General features: G+C 48.4%; 1 protein-coding gene across 1 annotated transcript in view; it reads left to right on the top strand.

The window, feature by feature from the left end:
- Nucleotides 1-22,417, top strand: part of LOC117896173 — a 61,970-nt gene that overhangs the window by 14,343 nt on the left and 25,210 nt on the right. The window contains exon 2 of the mRNA XM_034804254.1: nt 15,056-15,188. Coding sequence (XP_034660145.1) covers nt 15,056-15,188 — 133 coding nt within the window. The remainder of the gene's footprint in view (nt 1-15,055; nt 15,189-22,417) is intronic.

Genomic DNA, 22,417 nt, shown 5'->3' with positions numbered 1-22,417 from the left:
ACCCACACTCATTGTAATTGTGTGCACTTTGCCTTTAATGCGCTATCGTGTCAATTTGGGTTTACCTTCAAGGCAGGCAGCGACTTTACGTCACTCCGAGGGCTCCTCCTGCTGCCTCCTGCCTCCCTGCCCTGCCCCACATGTCGATGTGTTTTTACGGCACAATTTATTGCGGCAATTTCTCGCGCTCGAAATGCAAATGCAGGAGCGACTTTCTGCCGCTCCTCGCTCCCCGCTCCCCGCTCCCTCCTGTTTACATTAGTTATTATGCTTATTTATGTGATTTTATGTGCGGCGGGCAGCAGCAGCAGCCACTTGACTAGAGTGCCGCTCCCTGGGCTTTAAAATTGATGCCGCACTTGGGGTGCTGCCTGGTGCCCGCTGCTGCTGCGATTTGCGGCGGCAGCGACTGCTTCTGCCAAGTGCCTATTAAATTAAGTTTAGCGGCAAAGATATGGGCAAGCCTTTGTCTTTGTCTTTGCTGGATCTCTTCTGGCTGCCCGAAGCGATGGCAGCATTGAGAAATCACCAAATAATTGCTACGCTTACACTTTGTCGCTGACGCTGGCGCTGGCGCTGGCGCTTATCTCAAAGCAACAAAAACAACTTCAAAGTGGAGCAAAGAGCAGAGGCGAGAGCAACGCAGCCCAACGCCTATTCCTATGGGAACCGGGGTGGGGCCAGCGCACAAATTACAAATTCAACAAGCGCCAAGTGGACAACCCTCATTAATTTGCCACCCCCCAGCGCTCGCTCCCTGGCTCTTGTAAAGTTTTCTATTAAAATTAATAATGTTGCCTAAAAACAAAAGCAGTGCCAGCAAACAACAAGGAGAGGAAAGCAGAGAAAGTTGCGTGGTTCATGGCAACATCGGTAGGTGCCGTTCGCCCAGGCGCTGGTCAAAGGACTGACCTGAACCTTAATGAATTGTTGCCGAAAAAGGTGTAAGGCGACACCATTCAAGGAAATTGTCATAATTATAACAGCTCTCTCTCTCTTTCTGCTTTGTGCTCAAGCTTACCGAATATCAAAGTGGAAAATTTCACAACTCAAACTTTGAGGGGAAAGAGCACTGAGACACAGAATTCCTACTACTAAAATATATATAAATGTAGCTTTAATGTGTACATAAAATGCTGAAAAGCCATGCAAGTGACAGTCGTTGCCAAATAGCTGCAAAGAACTTTCTGATGAGTGCCAAATTCTGGGGAATTTTCTGCATTTTGATGGCTCACTTTTTGCTTAATTAAATTGAGCAGTCAATAGGGCACACACACACACACAGAGCCATGAACTTATGCATGTATAAGTGTATAATGGAATTTATTCCCCCTGGATAATTATTCATATTCCTTTTGGCAACACATTACCCATGTCAAAGGGCGTCCGCCCTTCGCTTGTCTCAACTTGTAATTGAAACTTTCGTTCGGCACTCCTCCGCCCTCTGCCCCTGTCTGTGTGTCTCATTGGTGTCGCCCATCGGCGCAGGCAATGTAAAATAATTAGCATTATGTAACGGCGCTGCCACAACTCATATCACAATCAGCTGTAGCCAGTCGAAGGTTAGTTGCTGGCTGTAAGGCCAGTACGCGTTTTACTTGTACTTAATTAATTGAGTTGCCGTGTTATGAATACTTTATGATAGGCGGGGGGAGGAGTGGCACTGGCACCCCTCCCAAATAACCGCAGGTAACCTAACGAAGCTTGCTTCGTGTATAAATATTTGAGGCAATTTTCAAGTGCGCCGATGGCAGCCAGCCCGGCCCCATGGCCTTTGTCTTTTGTGCGTGAAGAGTAAATAGGCGCATTGGCAAACAAAACCAAAAAAATAAAAGTAAAGCAAAGGCAAAAGCAAAGCTCGCTTGCTCGCTCGTCCCCAAAACTGGTAAGGCAATCAAAGAAATTAGCAAACAGCAAAAAGAAGAGAGCGAGAGAACAAAAGGAGGAGTCGAAAGTGGAATGAAAAGAAAGCGGGCCAAGAGAGCGGAGAGGAGCGGCGAGGAACGCTGACTAGCGGAGAGTAACACAGAGGAATGGTGTGGAATGGAGAGCAACGAAGAGCAGCGGCAGAACATAACGCAGTGCAACGAATATAAATAATTCAATATTTCCACTTCACTTGATGGTTCGCCTTTTCTTGTGTTTGCACTCTCTCGGCGCTGTCTGTGTCTCTGTCCCTCTGTCCCTGTCCCCTGACTACGACCCAATGAAAATAAGCAATTGAATGCTCAGTTAAATGTAAGAAAAATCAATTTTCCAAACAATTTTACTTGCTGCCTTTTGTATAGCCATTTGATTGTGTATTTTTATGCACTTGTCGCCCGCCGGCTGCGGGCAATGCTCTTTTTCCGGCTCCAGCCCGACCCCCACATCTGCCCTGCCTCTGCCTCCACATTGTTTTGCTGAATAACCCGTGCGACGCGTCTCTGCTCTACTCTCCCACAAAAAAAAGGGCAAATCAAAAGCACAGCAAAATCAATCGTCAAATCACTTGAGTGCGTTCTTCCATCCTTTACATTTTTTTTTCGCTTTGCCTTTGCTCTGCTTTTGCTTTGTTGTTGCTGCCTTTTGCCGGTAGTCTATTGTTGGCTTTGGGAGCGGGCTTCTTCCTTTGGAGGCCAAATGCGACCAAAATGGCAGGCTAACGATTCCTACGGGTACGATAGGAGCACGAGGAGAGAGAGTATGAAAAAGATAAGCATATTCTCTCTCGACGCTGGGCTCTCAGCTGGTGGTAGCTGCTCCTCCAGATCCCATGTACTTGAGTTGGGAGCTGGGAGCTTGGAGCAGCTTGAAGCTCTCCGTTTTAGGCGCTGCTTCAATTGTGTCACGCATGCACGCACGTTGCTTCCGTTTTTCCGGTTTGTCGGGTTTCCTATTTTTCCTCCGTTTCTTTCTCCTTTACTTATTTCTGTTCTCGGAAAAAACAAGTGGAAAAGAAAACACACAGCAGGAAGAGAGGGAGAGAGAGAGAGAGGAAACGATGAAAAAACAAGTAGGAGGCAGCGACAGACTGGAAAATTTGCATGTTTGGACATGTTGAAATCTTCTTGGGAGTTGCTTGCGGGTTTCGTTTTGTTTCTTTTTTTCGTAGACGCTTTGGCCTAGCATGAAAACGAAATTTGCATTTGTCAGTGGCGCTGCGCTGCGACGATGCTCCTTGGGGTGCGCTGTCCACAAAACAAAGTCTCGCCCCAGCTGAGGTCGATTTAATTTGTGCCTAAAATCCGCACACAGGTCAGCCGGCTGCTAATTCCTGAGTCTCCACAGCAACTACGCCCATGTCTTTGCTGTTGGCACATTCGTCTCGAGTGTAAACATGCATTTGGGACTCAGTGTAAGAGTTTTATGTTGCGAAGAACACAAAAAAAGTTCCAAAGAGAGAGAGAACAGAGAGAAGAGCAAACTCGTACATTGAGGCACGTGTTATTGCATTTTAAAGCGATTTACATGTTCCAAGTTCCTGACAAAGACAACTTTCGAGGGGAGCTCCAAAGACTTGCCCATTGATTGGGGGATGATGGGTCCGGCAGGGCAAGGCTAATAAGTTGTCAGAAGTTTTGCCACTGAGTTGCACCATTTAGTTGATATGCATCTGGCGGCTATTGCCATATCATAAGCGGAAGATGCTAAGCAAATTTCAAGCAGGCAATCGCCCGAAGGTCATGTTGTCGTTTCCTGTGGCAGCAGGAGGAGGAGCAACAGCAGCTGGCAGCTGGCACCGGATGCCTGGGGAAGCTCGTGCCACAGTTAAAAGTTCAATTTGCGCAATAGCTGCAAAGGCATTTGGCACCCCCCCCCACACACACACACACACACACACGGAGCGAGATCCATTGAAGCGTAAGAAACAGGAGCTGTAGCCTGGATGCGAAGCGAAGGAGCAGAATCCGCATCAGCAAAAGGAAATTTTGCGTTAAATTATTACTTTCCGTTTATGCAAAGCATTCTGAAGCTCCCACACTCACTTTGCTTTAACGCTGGTTTGTGGTTATGTTTCTCTGTTGTTCCACACATACACATACATATACATATGTACGTACATACATAGTACATACATTTTACATACTTATGCTGTTAGCTAAGGGAAGAGCCCGCGCGCTGTGGCAAGTGTTTCCGTTCGGGGTCGCCTGTCTATCCGGGACTTGTGGGCGAATTAGTATGTGCGACAAGCAAGGAAATTGCAATAGCATCTCATGATGCCACTAAATGCACTCAGAAGGGGGGAGCCAAGGCAAAAAACTAGAACGGGCAACGGCAACGGCAACGGCAACAAAAAAAATTCATTTGCAGCATTTGCAACAAAATTTCGTACTTGTCAACGGGCAAGGACGAGGGCGGAGGTGAGGGGCTGGTAGGATAGGGTGAAGCAAAGTGTTGGCTAGGGTGTAGGCAACAACTGCGGCAGCAGCGAGCATTTGAAGGCGACACACAGCGAGCGACTAACAGCGACACACATGGGCGCCGCGCTGCGCTGACACTGGAGTGCCCCACTGTGCCGGCAACGGGTGAGGGGAGGGGAGGGGTGGCTAGCAGCTGGCAGCCACTAACTGAAATGAAACGAAACGTAACGTGGAAATTGCCGGAGCAGCGCCGACAATGAGGACAACGCTGGCGTCTCTCCCTCTCTCCCTCTCGTCTCTCTGTGGAAATGCATTTTAAAGTAAACGCCTCGCTTTTGTCATTTTAATTTTGCGGATTTTCCCATTTTCTTTTGCTGCGCTCGGCGCGCATCCTCTTGCTGCTGCTGCCCCAAGGTTAGCGGGTATGTTTTTTAATTGAAAATGTTCTGGCAACTGCCAACTGACAAGCTGTTACTGTTACTGTTACTCGTTCCCACTGTAGTCCTAGTCCCAGTCTTAGTCCTTCCTGCCTGCCAGGCTGCTCGTTTTTGCTGTGAGTTAGTGGGCCATTGGGGGGTGCAAACTGTTGGCCATTTATCTTGCTCAAGGTAATAAAATGTCTATAATTAGTCATTTAATATACAGATTTCCGTTCTGCGTCAAGGGGGCGAAAACTTTTGCTTCTGCTGCTGCTGCTGCTGCTGCTTCCTGCTACAAAAGCGAAAAAAAAGCAAACGAGAATCGAGAACAAAGTTTTTCCTACAGCGCGCTCATATGTGTACGGAGAGGGCCTGGAGGTTTTAGCTGTGTGTGTGTGTGTGCAGGGGCAGGGGCGTAATTTAAGTACAGCGAATGATAAACTACTCTAAGCAGACTAGTCCAGAGCCAGAGCCAGAGCCAGAGCCAGACACGAGCCGCCTGAGTGCCCTGCGAACTGCGAACTGCCTCGGCGAACCTAAATAAATGTGCAATTAAGAGCTCCGCCCGCCTTAGTGTTGGACCGCACAATTTGCTGCCAACTTTTGCTGCCCACACACGTAAATACTTATGTGTGTGTGTGTGTGTGTGTGTGTGTGTGTGCACTTTTAACGTAATATGCTGGCGGCCGCCGCTTGCCTGCCAGAGCTATGAGCATTTTTATAATAAATCTTTGGCGCTACCGTTTTGGGTTTTGCAAACTTCCTGTTTGGCAACGTCTTTAGTAGCCCAGACAGAGAGACAGCTGGACAGGCAGAGACTGGTGGTGGCCCAGCGTCTGCACTGTGATTTGCACGCAACATATGGACTTGCCACCAGACGAGCTCTGTATCCCATGGCCATGGGTGTGTGCAGCAGCAGCAGCAGCAGCACAACTTCGTGGAAGAAATAAATCTTGGAGTTTTTACTTTATTGCAGCTGTCCGGCTAGAGCTACAGCTACAGCTACAGCCACCCACTGGCAAGCAGCTTTAAGCCTTCGTTCGGGAAACACGTGTCTCGCTCTTCGCATTTACATAACATTCACAGTTAGTGCCCGGACGACGCTCTCACGCACTTTTTATGGCTTATTGTGTAGAGTACCTGGCAGCTTGTAGCTTGTACTTTCTGACATTTTAACGAGCGCTCAAATAAATTTTAATGTCTTTTAAATGATTTCCGTACTGGCCTCAAAAAGGGCTTGATCAATGGGCTCCGAACAACGCCTACTCCCCTCCGCTCCTGCCACCACTTAATGGCCAATATTCTACGTGTTTATGAGGCAGGGCTCTGGCAGGGCTCAAGCCCAAGCCCAAGCCATATTCAAGTCCAGCCAGGCGGTGAAAGATCTTTCATAAATATACAATTCGGGCATAGAACATCTGCGACTGCTGCCGCTGCCGCTGCCGCTGCTGCTGCTGCAGTTGCATTGAATACAGTCTGGACCCTTTTGGAGGCAGCAAAAAGAAAATAAAGAAACAGAAAGTACTTGGCTGTGTGTGGAGAAAATCAACACAAGAGTAGACAGCAAAATGCTTTCTGCAAAAAGTTGAGTTTAAATGTTTCTTTGGAATTTTGCGGAATACAAAAATGCGAGCAATGCAACTGTCGACGCAGCGGCAGCAGCAGCATCTACATATTCATGCTGTCTGCTTTTGGTTTTTTATTTTTTATATTTTTTATGATTTTTGTGCTGAAGCACACAGCAAAAAAAGAATCGCTTCTTGGCCTATTCAGTGCCAACGACTCACGTTTCAAAAGGGAAGATTCAAATGCAACTTTAAGCCCGAGCTTGGGTGTAGTTTGGAGCAAAAGTTGAGGCGCTGAGCGCCTAATGATGTAGGGAAAAACACAGCTAAAAATATACCAAAAACGAAGACTTTTACTGAGAACTAAGCCCGACTTTAGTCACAAAAAAGTCAAGGACTTGCGTTGCTTTTTCGCAGCTTTTAATTGCTTGCCCAAAAGCCCAGCCCCTCGCTGCCTGCCTGTCGCTAGATCAAAGCAAAATTATGAATTACATTAATGCCAAAAATATGCGCAAGATTTTGAAGCTTTTTCGCAGCCTTTTCTTGAGACTGGACAGAATGGACTGTCCTCAAGGTTGTGGCATCCTTTGTCTGTCTTCTGCTTGTTCGGTGCATGCCCCGTGGCTGTTGCTCAAAACAAAATTAGAGCCAGCTACAGCTACAGCTACAACAAAACACACAAAAAAACAACAACAAAAAGTGAAATAAAAACCGAAAAAAATTGTAATGCAAATTTAATTAGGTTTTAAGTGCTTCGGCAAGGACAACGCAAGGCGACGCTGCCTGCCTGCCTGCTGCCTGCTGCTGCTGTTGTTGTTTCCGTTGTCTTGTCAAATATTTACTTTGAGCGCGGCAGAAAATAACCGAAAAAGGTTGGCCCATGGCCATGCCATGCCATTCCAGGCCCCCATTCCTTCCACCACCGAAAGGTAATGAAATTTTTCTCGCCGAGTTTTCCAAACAGTTTAAAGTTATTACGCGCCGGCTACGTGTTCACGGCCAGGGAAAATTGATTTGCCTCAAGAAAGTTTAAAGAGCTTGAGCTGGAGCTGAACCTGGACAAATGTTTGCCAAAGGGACAGGGCAGGGGACAGGGCCGGGGCACATGCATAATATTGACTTGAATACTTTTTGGTGGGCGGCTTTTTGAAGTCGAAAGCTAATTACAGTGCCTGGCCGGCCGCTTGGCCAACGGCCGACCCGCATCAAAAGTTTCGTCACATTTAAATCGAAATTGCAGCAGATTGGAATCAAAAATTGGTTTATTGTCTGTCTGTCCCTGTCCGCCTGTACGGTGGGTAAAGTTTTGTCAATGAAACTTTTTAGCGCCCCACACACGCAGAAAATATGCAAATATTTGCGCAACTTTATTAAAATTCATTTTTGTCATTCATTGGCGTAGCTTGTGTGTGTGTGTGTGTGTGTGTGTGTGAGTTTTCGACTCTTGACAATAGTTTCGCCAAGTTCTGGCGGGGAGGCATGCCAGCAATTTTTGTGCTAAGCGGCAATAATTGCAAATTCCACAGCACACACACACACACACACTGCCACACACTCCCACACACACACACACGCGTTTGCTAAGGAGTCGTACAAAATGGAAACTTTTTGCGTGTCTAACTGTCTGCAGAAATCTTTAGCCAAATGTTTGCCATAGGCATTTTTGGGCCAACAAAAAAGAGAACTTTTTGAAGCTGCGGCTTTTTATATGCCCACAATGCATGTGTGTGGTTCGTGCAACTGCAACAGACACACCCAGAGACACACAGCCACAGAGTGTAATCCCTGCAAACATGCACTTGCCCATTACAAATCCCAACGAGCAGTAATTAAAACTAATTAACAAACAAAAAAAAGGGCAGCGGATAATGCCAATATAAAGCCTCACCAAATGCAGATACATGGCCACAAATGGTGGCACGCTGCAGGTGGCCAAATGTTTGATGGATATTTAATGCTAAAGGCCAAAGGCAAACACAACTCTTGCAATATTTTTAGCAGCAAAACTAAAGGCAAAATTACTGGCAAATGTGTTGCAAACTTCCCCTGAGAGTGGCTTAAAATGTGCCCTAAAATGTGCCTTAAAATGTGTACTTAGAATGTGCCTTATAATGTGTACTTAGAATCTAAGTCTTCGACATTGTTGCTCAATGAAGCAGCCATAAGCTGTGTGTGCCAAATGTCTGTAAATTCTGGTGGTTTATTTGGCATAAGCAACAATTAAGCCAAACAAAAAGGTGCAGCTATAATCTGCAGTGCATTTTGCAATAATTTTCAAGTAATTTATGCTGCTGCCTGAGGAATTATTAGGAGCTGCTTAGCTCTTCCATTTCTCTTTAACTTTAGCATAAATTAGTTGAATTTTTCCCAGAAATTATTGCACATTTCCCTTTCAATTGTTTGCATAATTAAGCCGCCTAGCAGTTCCCTTGCTGCCCATTCTGCCAATTTTTATGCAGCGCACACAGTTGAGCCAGTGCTGGGGCTGTCAATTGGCGCTATTATCCTTGCCAGCGCGATTACTACTGCGGCTGCTGGACACGCACACAAAAGCCTTTACTGACACAGCCCCGAAGGCAGGAACAGTGCAGGGACAGGGCCAGGGCCAGGGCCAGGGAGCCGGGCATATTGGCGGCATTCAGTTGATAGACATTCCGCTCAGTAGTCGAGCAGCGGAAACGTAACGTATGCGACCTGTGTGCTGCCTGCCAGCGCAACATAACTAACAGTTCAGTGCACACACTTTGCCAGGACCAGAGCCAGGACCAGGACGAGACCACTTTTGGGTCTGTCTCGGTCCTGGTCTCTCGCTCTCACTCCGCCTGCAGTTCGACACAGAGCAGCTGCTCCAATTCGAACTTCAACTTGCAATTGCGACGTGGCTGGGGCACAAAAAAAGATTGCCAAAGGTGCCAATTGTTTGCTGGTATGCGGGCACACACACACACACACACACACACACACACACACACACACACACACACACACACACACACATGTGTGAATTTATCGGTTGACATGACAATGCAGCTGCAAAATGCTGGCATCGAATACTACTTCAATATGCTCACAGTACGAGGACCAGTGCCAGTGGCCGTTCCGTTCCGTTCCGTTGCCTGACTGCCGAAAAGGCGCCACTGCTGCGGGCTCTCTCCCTCTCTGCCTCCCTCTCTTCCTCTCTCTCTCTCTCTCTCTTTTTCTATCCCTATGCCTGACGCTGACTCTGTTTCTGACTCTTTGCTCTTCGATCCCTTGTGTGCGAAACTACCATTAGATGGGGTTGGCAGATCCTGCTCCAAGCTCCTGTTCCTTATGCCTGCCAGCGAGGGTTGCTTTAAGAATGGTTGTGCCCGAACATAGACTGCTTTGTGTTGTTTTCTGAGTCAACCCTCGCTCACTCGCATCGTGTCTGAGGCAACTTTGTTGGCAGCGAGGGCGCACACCTCTAATGCGACCTCAACGTAAAATAATTGCTGACCAAAGTGCACTCAAATGCAGACACATGGCCACACGTGATGACCAATGCACTTCGGGTCAAATGTACACACACACTGCGAAGGAGTGGCAGGGGGGGTGGAGTGTGTGGGCCACAAAAGTGGGCCAGCCCAAAGGTCTCTCGCCTGCTGCTGCTCCCAGGCCCGACTCTGCTCGTTATTCTTACTTTTTCGGTTAGTTTCTTCTCTGTAATTGATGTAATTCCAAGGCATCCCGGGAAGGCCATGGACATGGAGAGTACTTCGACTTGTGGGTCACTGTTTGTGGCGTTAAGCAGCTGAACTTTGGCCCGGCAGCTGCTGCAAGTTGATGCACATGCCACAGGCTAGCCTTTGGCCCAGCCCCCGAGGCACTGCAAACATTTCTTTAAGGCGCCGCTCTGTCATTTGCTTAACTATCGATTGGCTGTGGCTGTGGCTGTGGCTGTGGCACGTGCAATCAATAATCGTGTGGCACCCAACAGTCGAAGGTCAACAATTATAGAGACAGGCAGCAAAGGCAGCCTGCCCGCTCGTCAGCTTGTTGTTCGCTGCTGTCTCATTGTTTTGTGGGTGTCCCCTCCTCAGCAAAAGCTCAAGTACATATTTGCCATTGTGCCAGTTTGTTCTTTCGCTTCGGATTGCCTCTCTGCCCCTCTCGTGCCACGATTGTTCTTGGCCCTGGCATATTATTTATTATGTCGAAATTGAATTTGAATTTGTTGACTCTCGGGCCTGTCAATTGACATGGTAATTGCCCGATCCCGCCCAAGGCCAAAGACACTCGAGTGTAGGACACTTGAGAAAACAAAACCAAAAAATACTTTTGCTAATTAAGAACAGAGCGAGACAGAGAGAGAGAGAGAGAGTGCGAGAGGGGGAGCGAGATGGAGTGTAAGTGGTAAGCAGAAAATAGGTTAACACTCGCCAGCGGCTGTGGCCTGTTCTTTTTGCGGCACACAAAGCTGCAGTGCAGCTCAAATGCAGCCAGCCAGCAGCCTGTGGGCACAAGGAATCTCTCTCGTTCTCTCTCTCTCTCTCTCTCTCGCTCACGTTCGTTCGGCACTCTCCAATCCGAGAGGCGAAAATTGAACAAAGGACTTTGTTTGTTTTCAACTAAATTAGTGCAAATAGTGCAGGCACACAAACAAAATGAGGGCGTGGCACACCTATGCCCGAACAAGAGGGAGGAGGCAGAGCCACAGCCAGAGGCGGATGCAGCACTGCGACTTTACCTTGTGCCACTTAGGCGGCAACAACCATGCCGTTTTTGCTGGCATTCACTTTCCCGCACACACACAGGCACAACACGCACACACAGACTCTGGCATTGTCTGGCATTTTGTTAGCTTGCGATTTTGGGCGCTCAAAAGTATGCTACGCTCGGCCATTAACTTTCATCTCAATTACACAAACACATACGAAGTGCCTTGGCAAACACACCCATACACACAGGCACACATTTATTTAAGGCATTTTCCTGCACACCCAAGACACAACAATAACAATGCAACAACAATGAGCAGCGGTGGTAAAAGCAGCAGCGACTGACGCAATGGCACGTTTATGCCACACGTGACCTGCTTTACCGGCTTGGCGTTGGCCCGGGGTCGGCGACAACGACAACGTCAGTGGCTGCCATACACTCGCACACAATTTTTTCCCTTACAAGTGTCTACAGTTAAGTGCATACACACACAGAGACAGAGACAGAGACAGAGAGCCTGCAGAAATTACCATGCTCAGGGCTCAGCCGTTGCCGTCGTTGTTGCCGCCATCCTTGTGGTTGTAGCGTGAAACGAGAAGAAAAACTTTGGCGCTCTCTTGAGCAACAACAACAGCAGCAGCAGCAGCAGGCAGCCAGGGAAGAGAACGGGAGGAGGCAGCACAGCCCCAGCTTTTTGCCGCGAAACTGGAACGTGGAAATGGCAAGCAAAACCCCAGACAAGCCGAGCTAAGAAGCTGCTGCTGGTGCTGGAGTCGTAGCCGTGGTATAGCCGTAGCCCATGGATTTCATTATGCGCATTTTCTACAACTTTTTGCAGCAGGCCGCGTTGGCATTGCATACTTTTAGGCGCTGCTGCCTGATGCCGCCTCGCCGCTGCTGCTGCGTCTTCTTCTGCCACGCTTCTGCTGTGTTGTGTGTCGAGTTGGCTTTTGCGCAGACACTGAAATGCAATTTGCATAAGTTTCACAGCTTCTTTCGTTTATATACAAGGAGGGGGAGAACGAAGGAGAACGAAGGAGAGCGAACGATGCGACTTTGCTATATAAATATAAATACTATGTGCATAACCCAAAGAGCGCTCAACGACGTGCCAGCGAGAGAGTGAGCGGCGTCTGTATGCGTTCCTTCTATCTATCCTGGATGCTGCCTCGGTGCGTGCTAAGTATGTGTTGCCTAGCTGTTGGCAATTTTCATAACAAAAAAACATGGCAGAAAAGCAGAGAGAAAAAGAATGGAAGCGAAACGAAGCTGAGCTGGGAGTCAGCGTCAGCGTCAGAGTCAGAGTCAAGCGCCACAAGAGCATGCAACAAAATGAAATTTGAGTTTGTTTTCTACTTTAGCAGCAGCATAAAAACACATAGAGAATGACACTGGGAAAAGTTGAAGGAAGCAAAAAGGAAATGTGCAGGAAATCTGCAATCTGTTTTGCCATTTGATTAGTTTTAAGTGTGCATCAAAATGGTGTTGGGAAGAGCTAGAAATTAGGAGATAACGAAACATAAATTGGCGTTTGACTTACGTGGAAATCTTTTGGGCACATTTCCAGCTAATCATTAAAAAATAGACCGCAGCCTGACATGTGCTGATGCCTTTCACATCATGTTCCTTGAATAGTTCTCTCGCCTGCGATTTGCACTAATAATCCCTGAATTGACCCATTTACCTAGTCGCACGCACAGCCATGGCACAGCCGCCCCCACCTCGCCCCAGAGGCATACAAGTGAAGTGAAGTGAAGTGGAGATAGTCGACATCGACATTTGTCCATCTGAACTGCTTGCCTCTTGTGGCCTACCCACAAGCTCCGCCGCGTGACCTCAGCAGCAAGTTGCCAGCTAAGCCGCAGCACGCGCCACTTTGTACCCAAATCCAGCCAAAGCAGGCAGTTGGTTTTAGCTGCCTGTGGTGCTCTGTGGGTGTACCCTTTTCCCCGCTCCCTCTCCACTGTCACGATTCCCATGTGTGCCTCACGGGCAAATCACTCATTACACACTTACGCTTGCGCGCACAGCGACGACGACGACGACGATGATGATGAAGATGATGGAGGCGGCGCATATCACAAATTATGTCAATTTGGTGCAGCCCACTGTCGACACACGCCTGGGGACTGGGAAACAGGGAGACTGGGACACCGGGAGACCGGGACTTCGGGGAGACAGCAGCTAACTGATAGAGGGCCTAACTGTGTCTCTCTCTGTCCGTCTGCTCGTTGAGCATTTGACATCTTACATGGGAATTACAAACGCACGAAAATTGCTACCATGTTTTGCGACAGCCCACACACACACACCGATACAAGAGAAGGTACACGCACACATACATGCGTACATTTGGTGTGTCCGCTTGTCTGTCCGCCTGTCTTCGTGGGCGTCCGCTCGTGCGTTCTGCTTGCTCGGTGTGGGAGCGATTTTCATGTGCAAATTCTCCTGTAGTGTGCCATAAATTATCCGACTGGGAATTGCTTTTCTATAAAACGTGCGCATATTAAATAAATGTCAACAATTTTTTCTTTACTTTCTTTTCCTTTTTGGTTGTGTGGCTGAGAAATGTCCTCGCTCGCAGCATATTTTTGTACACATTTCCTGCTCGATCCTTTTGGCCCCGTTTGATGGCGGTGGCTGCAGAAATTAAATTACGCGTAACATGATTGGCGCTGCTGCGCTCCCTTTTGGGTATTAATGAGGCATCAGGCTGTAAAATAGGTGCGTTCGGCTGCTCATGATGGATGTGCTCGGGAGTTGCTCCCGCAGCCTCTTTGACAGCTGGACAGGTGAGCAATTGAATTTTCAATTTAGAGAAATCGATGCGTGGGCGAATCTCTCTCTTCCCTCTCTGATTTGCACCAAGGGAATTGCTTCCCAGCTAAGAATTTCCCATAAATTGAGAGCTAAAGCTGCTCGATTATGATGCATATTAGAGTGAGGAAGGGACTTGAAATGGTGCTCCTGGCCGGGGTCTTTACATAACGAAAACTTTCCCAAATCAATATTCCAGTTGCCACAACTCTTTTTGGTTGATTGATTGATGGTTTATGCGCTTACAGTTCATATTTCTGTTATTCATTTACGGCTTGTGCTGACACAAACTTACAACTAAGCAAACCACTCAGCAAACACCTCAAGCCGCACCCACTGCGGCGCTCACTTTTGATACGTCCTCACGCCAAAGGACAATTAGAGCCCAAGACAAAGCCCAAGACAATCGCTGGCTATGAGTGACTTTAAGCCATAAAAGGCATTTGTCCAGCTTTAATCCATTGTCATTTGCTTGGATTGGATTGCTTTGGATGGGCCTGGATTGAGATTGGAGTGGGGCTGGGGCTGGGGCCGGAAGCTCTGTCGCCCTTAGCATTTATCTATTTTCAGTGACATCAATTGGCAGTTTAAATGCAAAAGATGAGGCAGCCGTGCCGTGAAATCGCAGCCAGGATAGCCGGCACGGAACGGAACAGGACGGGACGGGACGGACATCGTCATCATCATTGTCGACGTCATCGTTGTCGGCTGCCGTCAATTTGGCATTAATATTCCCACTCACGTACTTGGTTGTGATTATGCGACTACAACGACAGCGACGACAGCGACAGAGACGATGAACGGCAGCGTAGCCGGCTATTGCGGTTAAAAGGTAGTCAGACTTGGGGCTGAGTCTTGGCTTGGGCTTGGCCAGGAGTGGGGCTGTGGCTGCTGCTCTTGCCTTGTCGTGCCGTTCCAGCCTTGCGTGCTCGAGCGACCAACCTCTGGTGGAGTCAACGTGACACTTAAAAGGCAGCGTTTTGTTGACATTTGCTAAGAAATCGACGAAGGAGTCGGAGTCGGAGTCGGAGTCCAAGTAATTGCGGGCAACACCCCACCCAGGGAACAAAAAGGGAACATTTTCATATTGTGTTAATGACTTTGGCAATAGTTTTGTCAGCCATTTGCCCCCACACCCACATCCACACCCACACCGTTCCCTTCACTTGCACTTCGAAGCTAGCAGGACGTTCATGCTGATGTTTTGTGTATTTTTTGCTTCTCCTTGCAGTGTCCACCGTGGCCGTGGAGGCTGTGCTGGGACGCACCGCATCGCTGCCGTGCGACATCGAGCCGGAGGCGAAGGACGATCGTGTGTACATGGTCCTGTGGTTTCGCGAGAGTGCTGGCAAGCCACTCTACAGGTAAGCAACATTTAAATTAAGCTTTATTTAGCGCTGCTAATCTTATAGTCTCTTTGATGGGGGAAGTCCTGCGCGTGTGTGTGGCTGACAGCGCCTGCTTGGGGTTCCACCTTTGATTTATCTCCGCTCCAGCCACTCATCGAGCCCCTTGGAGGCACACTGCAGCATGAGAAATGGCAGCAGTTCATAATTTTCAAATAATTTATTATTTTAATAACATCATCAATATCAACTCAACTCGCAGACGGAGTGGAGTCCCCGTCGGAGTCTGCTTGGCCACTCATATGCCTAGTCCCGGGCCCCGCACTGTGTGGGTCAGAGCAAAACAAAAGCAACGCCAAGCAGGGCAGCGACACGGACTCATATATTAGCCACAGAGACCCCCCCCCAGGCAAAGGGCAGCAAAATAATGGCATCCAAAGTGAAAACTGTTTTGGCGGCAACTTTGATTATGGGAGAGCCCGGAGGGGGCCAGCTCCTGCCGCAGTTCCCTCTGCTCCGCTCCTCTGCTGTTATTTATAGAGCCAGCTCTCGGCGAACGTGTGCTTAGGTTTAATATGTTGCACATTATAAGCAGACATCGATATCCTTTAGCCTTGTCAATTTTGCTTACATGTGCTTCCTTTTCAATATGTTACCAGCGGGCATGGCATGGCAGGGCATGGCAGGGCATGGCATGGATGTGCGGGTGGATGGACAGAGCGAGAGATTGGGGGCAGCAACAGAGACCAGAGACAGAGAGACAACGACATGGACATGGACATGGACACGGACACGGGACGCACGTGTATATCAAGGGCGAGCGCGAGCTGTTCACGAGCTGTTTGCCGTTGCTGCTGCTGCTGCTGTTGCTGCCCCTCCAAATCCCTGCCTGCTGCCTCCTATTGTTGTTGCTATTTCGTGCACTCAATTGGAAGCAATAAATTTCAGTGCTACAGAGACAGAGACACAGACAAACACGGACAAAAGAGGAAAAGATGAGCGCAGGGCAACGAAGATGAAAATATTTCTTCAAAAATTGAAAACAGGAAAAACTAGCAACAAAAAATGTCGCAACAAAATTTGCGATTTTGCAACCAAAAATATCCGAAAGTGATTCGAATTCGATTTGCCTGAGCAAAAGGGGGAAACAAGTGGAAAAAATGAAAGCAAAATTTAAGCAAATAAATAACAAGAGAGCGCAAAACAACAGCAGCAGCAGCAGGGGGAGCAGGAGCAGCTGCACAGGCGACAGACGACAGGCGAAGGCAAAAGGACTTTGGCTGCGGCATAAAATTGCCAGCGCTGCGTGAAATCGAAGGCTGGCACGGAGCTTAGAAGAGAGAATCAAAACCAAAAGCTAAAACCGAAAAGGCGCTGAAATTGAAAGCAGCATGTGAGGGGGGGAGAGGGATCTCCTCTCCGCCCAAGGTTTAGCCTTGCTTTTGGGATGTGTGCACATCCCTTTCGTGAGAGAGTGTGTGGCTGAGGCGAGGCTTTTTGCTACTTTTTGCCTCAGGCACGTCACAGCTGGCAGCCGCACCTACCACGTACCCGACACACACACACACACACACACACACACACACACACACACACACACACGGACAGAGGAGGCTGTGGCCCTGCATTTGACAGCTTTACACCCACAGCGCCACAAAGACTCTGCTCTGAGCTCTGTCCTGGGCAATGTCCTGCCCAGGAGGCTAAGAGCAAAAATATTAAAAATTATAATGTTAACTTTTGCTGCTGCTTTTGCTTTGTTGTTTGGCTCGGACCGGCCAGACAGTTTTTAGGGTTAGGTCTGGAGCTATTTGTGGAGCCCTTTTTTTGTGGGTTCACTGGGATTTCGGTTTCTGCTGACTTTGACCTTTGAAATGCGATTTTCGAAAGATTTCTTTTATACATTTATTTATTTGTTATGAATCGTGAGCGATATAAAGACAAAAGGGTGTAGGGCCGGGCAGGGGGCTGAGCAGGGGGGGCTGCCCTTCCATTATTAAAATTAACATTTGCCATGACAGCCACCTGTAACGAGGAGCGAGCGTGACCGAGAGCGCGCTCGGTCCCTGGGTCGACGGGGCCGGGCCAACTGTCACGTTCAATATTGCAGGCCGTCAATGGCAAATGGCAAGCTGCCCCCGCAAAAGCCTACATAATAAACAAAAGGCAAGCGGAAACGCCAACAGCAATGTGGAGAATCAATACAGCAAAAAATAAGAGCGGAAAAATAAGAGCGTTGCAGGCAGGGCTGAGGGATACCCTGTAGGGTGTACGATTTTTGAGCAAAAACAAAGGCAAAAGGCAGGGAAATTGGTACCAGAAAAGATTGGTTTTTGTTTATGTTTAATCTAGTAATTATTAGGCTTCAATTAGCTATTACTGAGAGCTATAGTAACAGCTGCTAAGAGGACGAATCAGCTGCCCAACTCTTGCCATAAACCCGCTTGTCAGTGCGAGTCCATCCCCTGCTACCCCGCTTAAACATTGAATGCTTGCCATGGGCTTTAAGCCTGGCCCACAATCAAGGTTAATTGATTTTTAAAGCTCACCTAGAGCCTGGCCTGCCTGGCTGGCTGCTGCCCCATGCCCGTAGGCTGCTGCGAGCCATGAATAATGAAATTCTGCTGCGGAGCACACGGCAGCTTGGGTGTTGCTGTATTGGATTGGTTCTGGTCTGGAACTGTGCCGAACGCGAACTGGCTGTCAAAAGCGGGATAATCCGTGTGCCACGCTAACTGCCATAAGCCATAAGCGGCAGGCAGTGCCGTTAAATACAGAGAGCCCGAAATGGGTGCGGCGGGATGGGGGCTGTGGGATGCGGCAATCGAAAGTGCATTCACTTCCAGACAGCTCGTGTCGTGTGTCGTGTGTGTCGTGTGTGTGTGTGGCATGCCGCAGTGCTACTTGAGAATCGGAATGGCGCTGCCACAAAAGTAATAAACCACAAAATGGTATTCAAAATGGCTGGCAATAAAGGCGCAACGGAAGAGACGACGGCCCGAATGAGCAGAAGATGGCGCAGTGGTGGAATCACAGCGGTGGAGGAGCAGCAGCAGCGGCAGCGGCAGCGGAGGAGAATCTCTGTGGTGCAAAAGTCGAGCCAAAGGCAATTAAGTCGAGTGCATTTTCGGGGGCATTTTACGAGCGGCAAGCGGCAAGCGGCAGCCGCGGCACTTTGCGCAAATTTCAGGTTTTAGATGGGATATTTAAAACTGTAATTAAGTTGCAGCTGTATGTGTGCGTGCCGTGTGTGTGTGTGTGTGTGTGTGTGTGTGTGAAAACGGAAATGCAAGCGGCGCATGCAAATCGATTTTGCAGCCACTAAACTTTGGTTTTGCCACTTGCCACAGCCCCCCCAGCCCCAGCCCGCGCGAGGGCTGAGAAATGCCAGTGTCGGGCATTTTCTTTGTCGCTCGTCAACCGGAAATGGCGCTACATCCGCTGGCCGAATCTTTTTTGCACTGATTGTGCATTCAAAGGCGAAAAAGAGATTAACGTTGGAGTTGGAGCTGCTGCTGGTCAGCTTTTAATGACTTCGATTTGGCAATTGGAAACGAACGGACTAGGCTTCTAATTGGAAATTGTCAGTTAAAAGTAGAAAATTGCTTGGCTTTTTAGCTGGAAAACCCTCTGTAGAGTGTTAGTCATCAGCGTTATCTTCTCTGCGTATCAAGAGCCCATAATAATCCCGTGTTCTGCGCGTTCCCTGCTTTATTCTATGCTCTTAATTCCGATGCAGACTACAGATGGGATGCGGAAACCCGACCTGCGGCCAGCCTCTAGCCCAAAACCCTCTGCCAAATAGGCAAACCCAAAGATGAAAGTTTTATTTTGAATTTATTGCGAAATTTATTGGGCGACACTGCATAAATTGGAACTTGGCGACGACGACGACGACGACGACGACGACTCCGGCGACTACGACTCCGGCGCTGTTTGCGTTCTTTTGTTTTCATCAGCTAGCAATTGTTGTTGCTGTGCTGCTGCTCCTTTCATATATTCATATGCTACAAATTATATAGTAAAAGTTAAGGAGAAGATGAGGCGAAAACCAAACAAACAAAAACCAGCACCAGCCAGCGGCAACAATGTGTGGAATGATGCCAACAAATGTCAACACGGGCCCTCGCTGGCAGTGGGGGCAGCTGGGAGGCTAGGGGAAGTACTGGTTGGGGGCTGAAAAACTGTTGTTGGCAATAACAAAAGAAATTTACAGATATTACACAGCATGGCTCCCATAATAGCACACAACCAAAGGAGGGACGGGGCTGGGCAGCAGGAAAAAACGAAAAACAAAACACCAAAAAAATATAAGAAAAACCAAAAAAAAAAAGTAAGGAAAAACAATAGGGCAGTAAAACCATTTGCATACTTTTGTCTGTTTCCCTGAGTGCCCCGCCCCGCCCCCCCCATCGCCCGCGTGCATCAGGGAGGGGGGCGTGTAAATGTAAACAGGCCCCCTTTTCGGTGTTATTGTTGTTTCATTTCATATTTCTCTGCTGAGTTTCTTTTGTTTGCACGAGTGTGTGTAAGTGTGTGTGTGTGTGATCTGTGTGTGTGTGCGTGTGGGGAAACCAATTTTAAATTTGTTGCCACTTTTGTCGAGTTACGAAACATACTTTTTGGCGCTTTGGCGTTGAAATTGTTGCTGGCCCTGCCCTGCCCCTGTGTTGGGGTTCTTTATGCATAATTTGATACGGGACAACAGACAATATACGAAATATATATGGCAATATATGCGAGTAGAGCCTTCAATTCTCACCTGTCTAATTTTGGACGTTGATAACCTGCCCGCCCCAGCCCAAATGTGGGCATGACCCGCATGGCCTCATAGTTTATTGCCCGCTGTCAAGCGCTGCCCTTATGGGCAGTCGAAAACGATGATTATACCCTGTAAGGGAGAGTTGTATGGAACTGTCAGTGTTTGCTGGAATGTGCAGCAAAAGTAATAGGAGAATATTTGTTACATTATCGATGGAAAGGGAGCTTCCCAAGGGATAGGGAATTGTCTTGCAAATCTTTTTCCAACTCTAACACCTTGAAAGGTTTGTTTATCCCCCATTTTCTCTCCATAAACGACCAAGGGGTATCCCACATTTGAGAGATCATTGTGTCCTGTGCCCTGCAACAATATTCCCACGACAGCAGCATCTGTTTAAACTGTCAGGAAATACCGACAGAGCTCCTCCACACACACACGCACACGCACCCTTACACATACTTGCACAGGGACACACGGACAGACGGACAGACGGACAGCCACGCTCTGACACATATTGTCATAAAATTATTCAATGGATATTGTGAGTGCAAAAGTTGTTCGTCCTTTTTTTGTGCTGGCCCCCCGCTCGCAGCCCTTTTGCAATCTTTTTGAATAGGATTTTGTAAGCGTTACAAAACTGAAGAACGAACAAAAAAGAAAAACATTAAATGGCAATATGAGAAGCTTGCTTTGATATTGGATTTCGGGGCGGGGCGGGGCTAAGGGTCGGGTCGGGCGCGCCCCGTAAAACAAATGAGATAAAGGGATGCGAGTGTGGATGCAGGGAGGGGGCAAAGGCGATTTGCGGAGTAAAGTTTTTTGGCCAAAGCCACCGAAAAAAAAGCGAAACCAAAAACGTAATTGCCAAACCCATTCAATGAGCGGTTCAAGGTCTGCTTCGGCACGGGATTTGTTTAAAGAGCGCAGCTCATTCATTCAGCCAGAAGATAAAGTGCTGCCAATTAACGCAAAATAAATAAAACTCGACTAATTGTTGCAAGCGAAAAAATGAAAAGAAAAGAAGCAGCAAAGAGCGAGCGGGAGAAGGCGTAAGAGCGAGAGGGAGAGCGAGCCGCAGACAAAAGAGAAGCAGCGAGAGAATGAGAATGAGACCCAAAGCAAACTCTTCAAAACGGACGTCGCGTGGTTTTGCTCGTCGTCCACTTGTCGTGCACCCCCACCCCCACCCCCCTGCTTGCCTTCTTCTTATCCTCTTGTCTCGTCAGTTAACATTTCTGCAACTGCCACAATGTTGTCTCCGTTTTCCTGCTAGCTGCTCGGCTGGCCCATTTTTATTTTGTTTTTGGTGCTCGCTTTGCTCCTCGCACTTTCTGCTGTTGCTTTTGCTTTGCTCTACAATTTTTACTGCTCCAGCATTTGTCTCTCTTGCTCTCTTGCTCTCTCTCTTTGTCTTTCCTTTTGCACGCTTTGTGCAAACTTGGCATTATTGTTTCCTAAGGCCAACAACGGGAGAACACAACGTCAACAGAGGGCAAGCTAGGCTAAGACCAGTACGGAATAGTCCACCAATCAGCCCCAGCCCCAGCCCGCGCCAAGACAACTCCCTGGGCCTGGGCCTGGGCCTGGGCCACCTTTCCTTATCGCTGTTCAGCGCCATTGTTGACTGCACGACGCTGCCCGCTGCCTCGTGCCATTGTTTGCAAATGCGCAAAATTAAAAGCGAGCGAAGGGGACAGGCGCTCAAAAGGAATTTTGGTTTTAAATTTAAGAACAAGTCCAATTCCCTTCGAGTAGGAGTCGCCTCGCGAGCACTCCGCCGCCACTCCGCTGCTATGTTTGAGCACATTTTCGAGCATATATTTAATTAAGCTAATTAGGGGACGTGCCTTGGCGGCGGGCATGGCTTAAGCAAGGCTTAGAACGCGTAATTTATTCGCCGCATGGTTTAGTGCACTTTGAACACAATTTGGGGCGGGCGAAACACATGACAGAGACATCCCGGGGGAGGGCAGGGCAGGGCAGGGTGGGGAGTTTTGGAGCCCAGTGATAAGCAGAAGAAATATGAGCACCGGATATAAATTGTGTCAGCGGCAAAATGATAAAAAACCACTTAAAGGCGCAAACAATACGGCCGCCAGCCAGCCGGCACAATGACAAACCGCTCGACTAACCGCAAGTGAGAGACCGAGCCGAGCTGGTGCTGGAACAGGGGCAGGGACAGGGACAGGGACAGACCAGAACAGAACAGAGACCGACCCACAGATAGCAGGCACAGACTGCACGACGACAGCGGAAACAACAAAAGGACACAACTTGGCGATGACTGTGCAAAGACGTTGTTGCGGTGGTGCTGGCATAGGAAGGGGGAACCCCCGTCCACCACCAAGTCATTTACGGCATGTTGCCTGAGGGGGGGTTTTGTGGGCTGCAGCACCCCCAGCGCGCACAGACGGACATTAGCAAATACAATAAAAGCGCCAAAGATAGCACGTCAGGATTTTTAATGCGCAAAATTGCAAACGTT

Source organism: Drosophila subobscura, chromosome O, assembly GCF_008121235.1.
Source record: "Drosophila subobscura isolate 14011-0131.10 chromosome O, UCBerk_Dsub_1.0, whole genome shotgun sequence".
NCBI classification, from domain to species: domain Eukaryota; kingdom Metazoa; phylum Arthropoda; class Insecta; order Diptera; family Drosophilidae; genus Drosophila; species Drosophila subobscura.
This window is presented reverse-complemented; position numbering and strand designations above follow the sequence as displayed.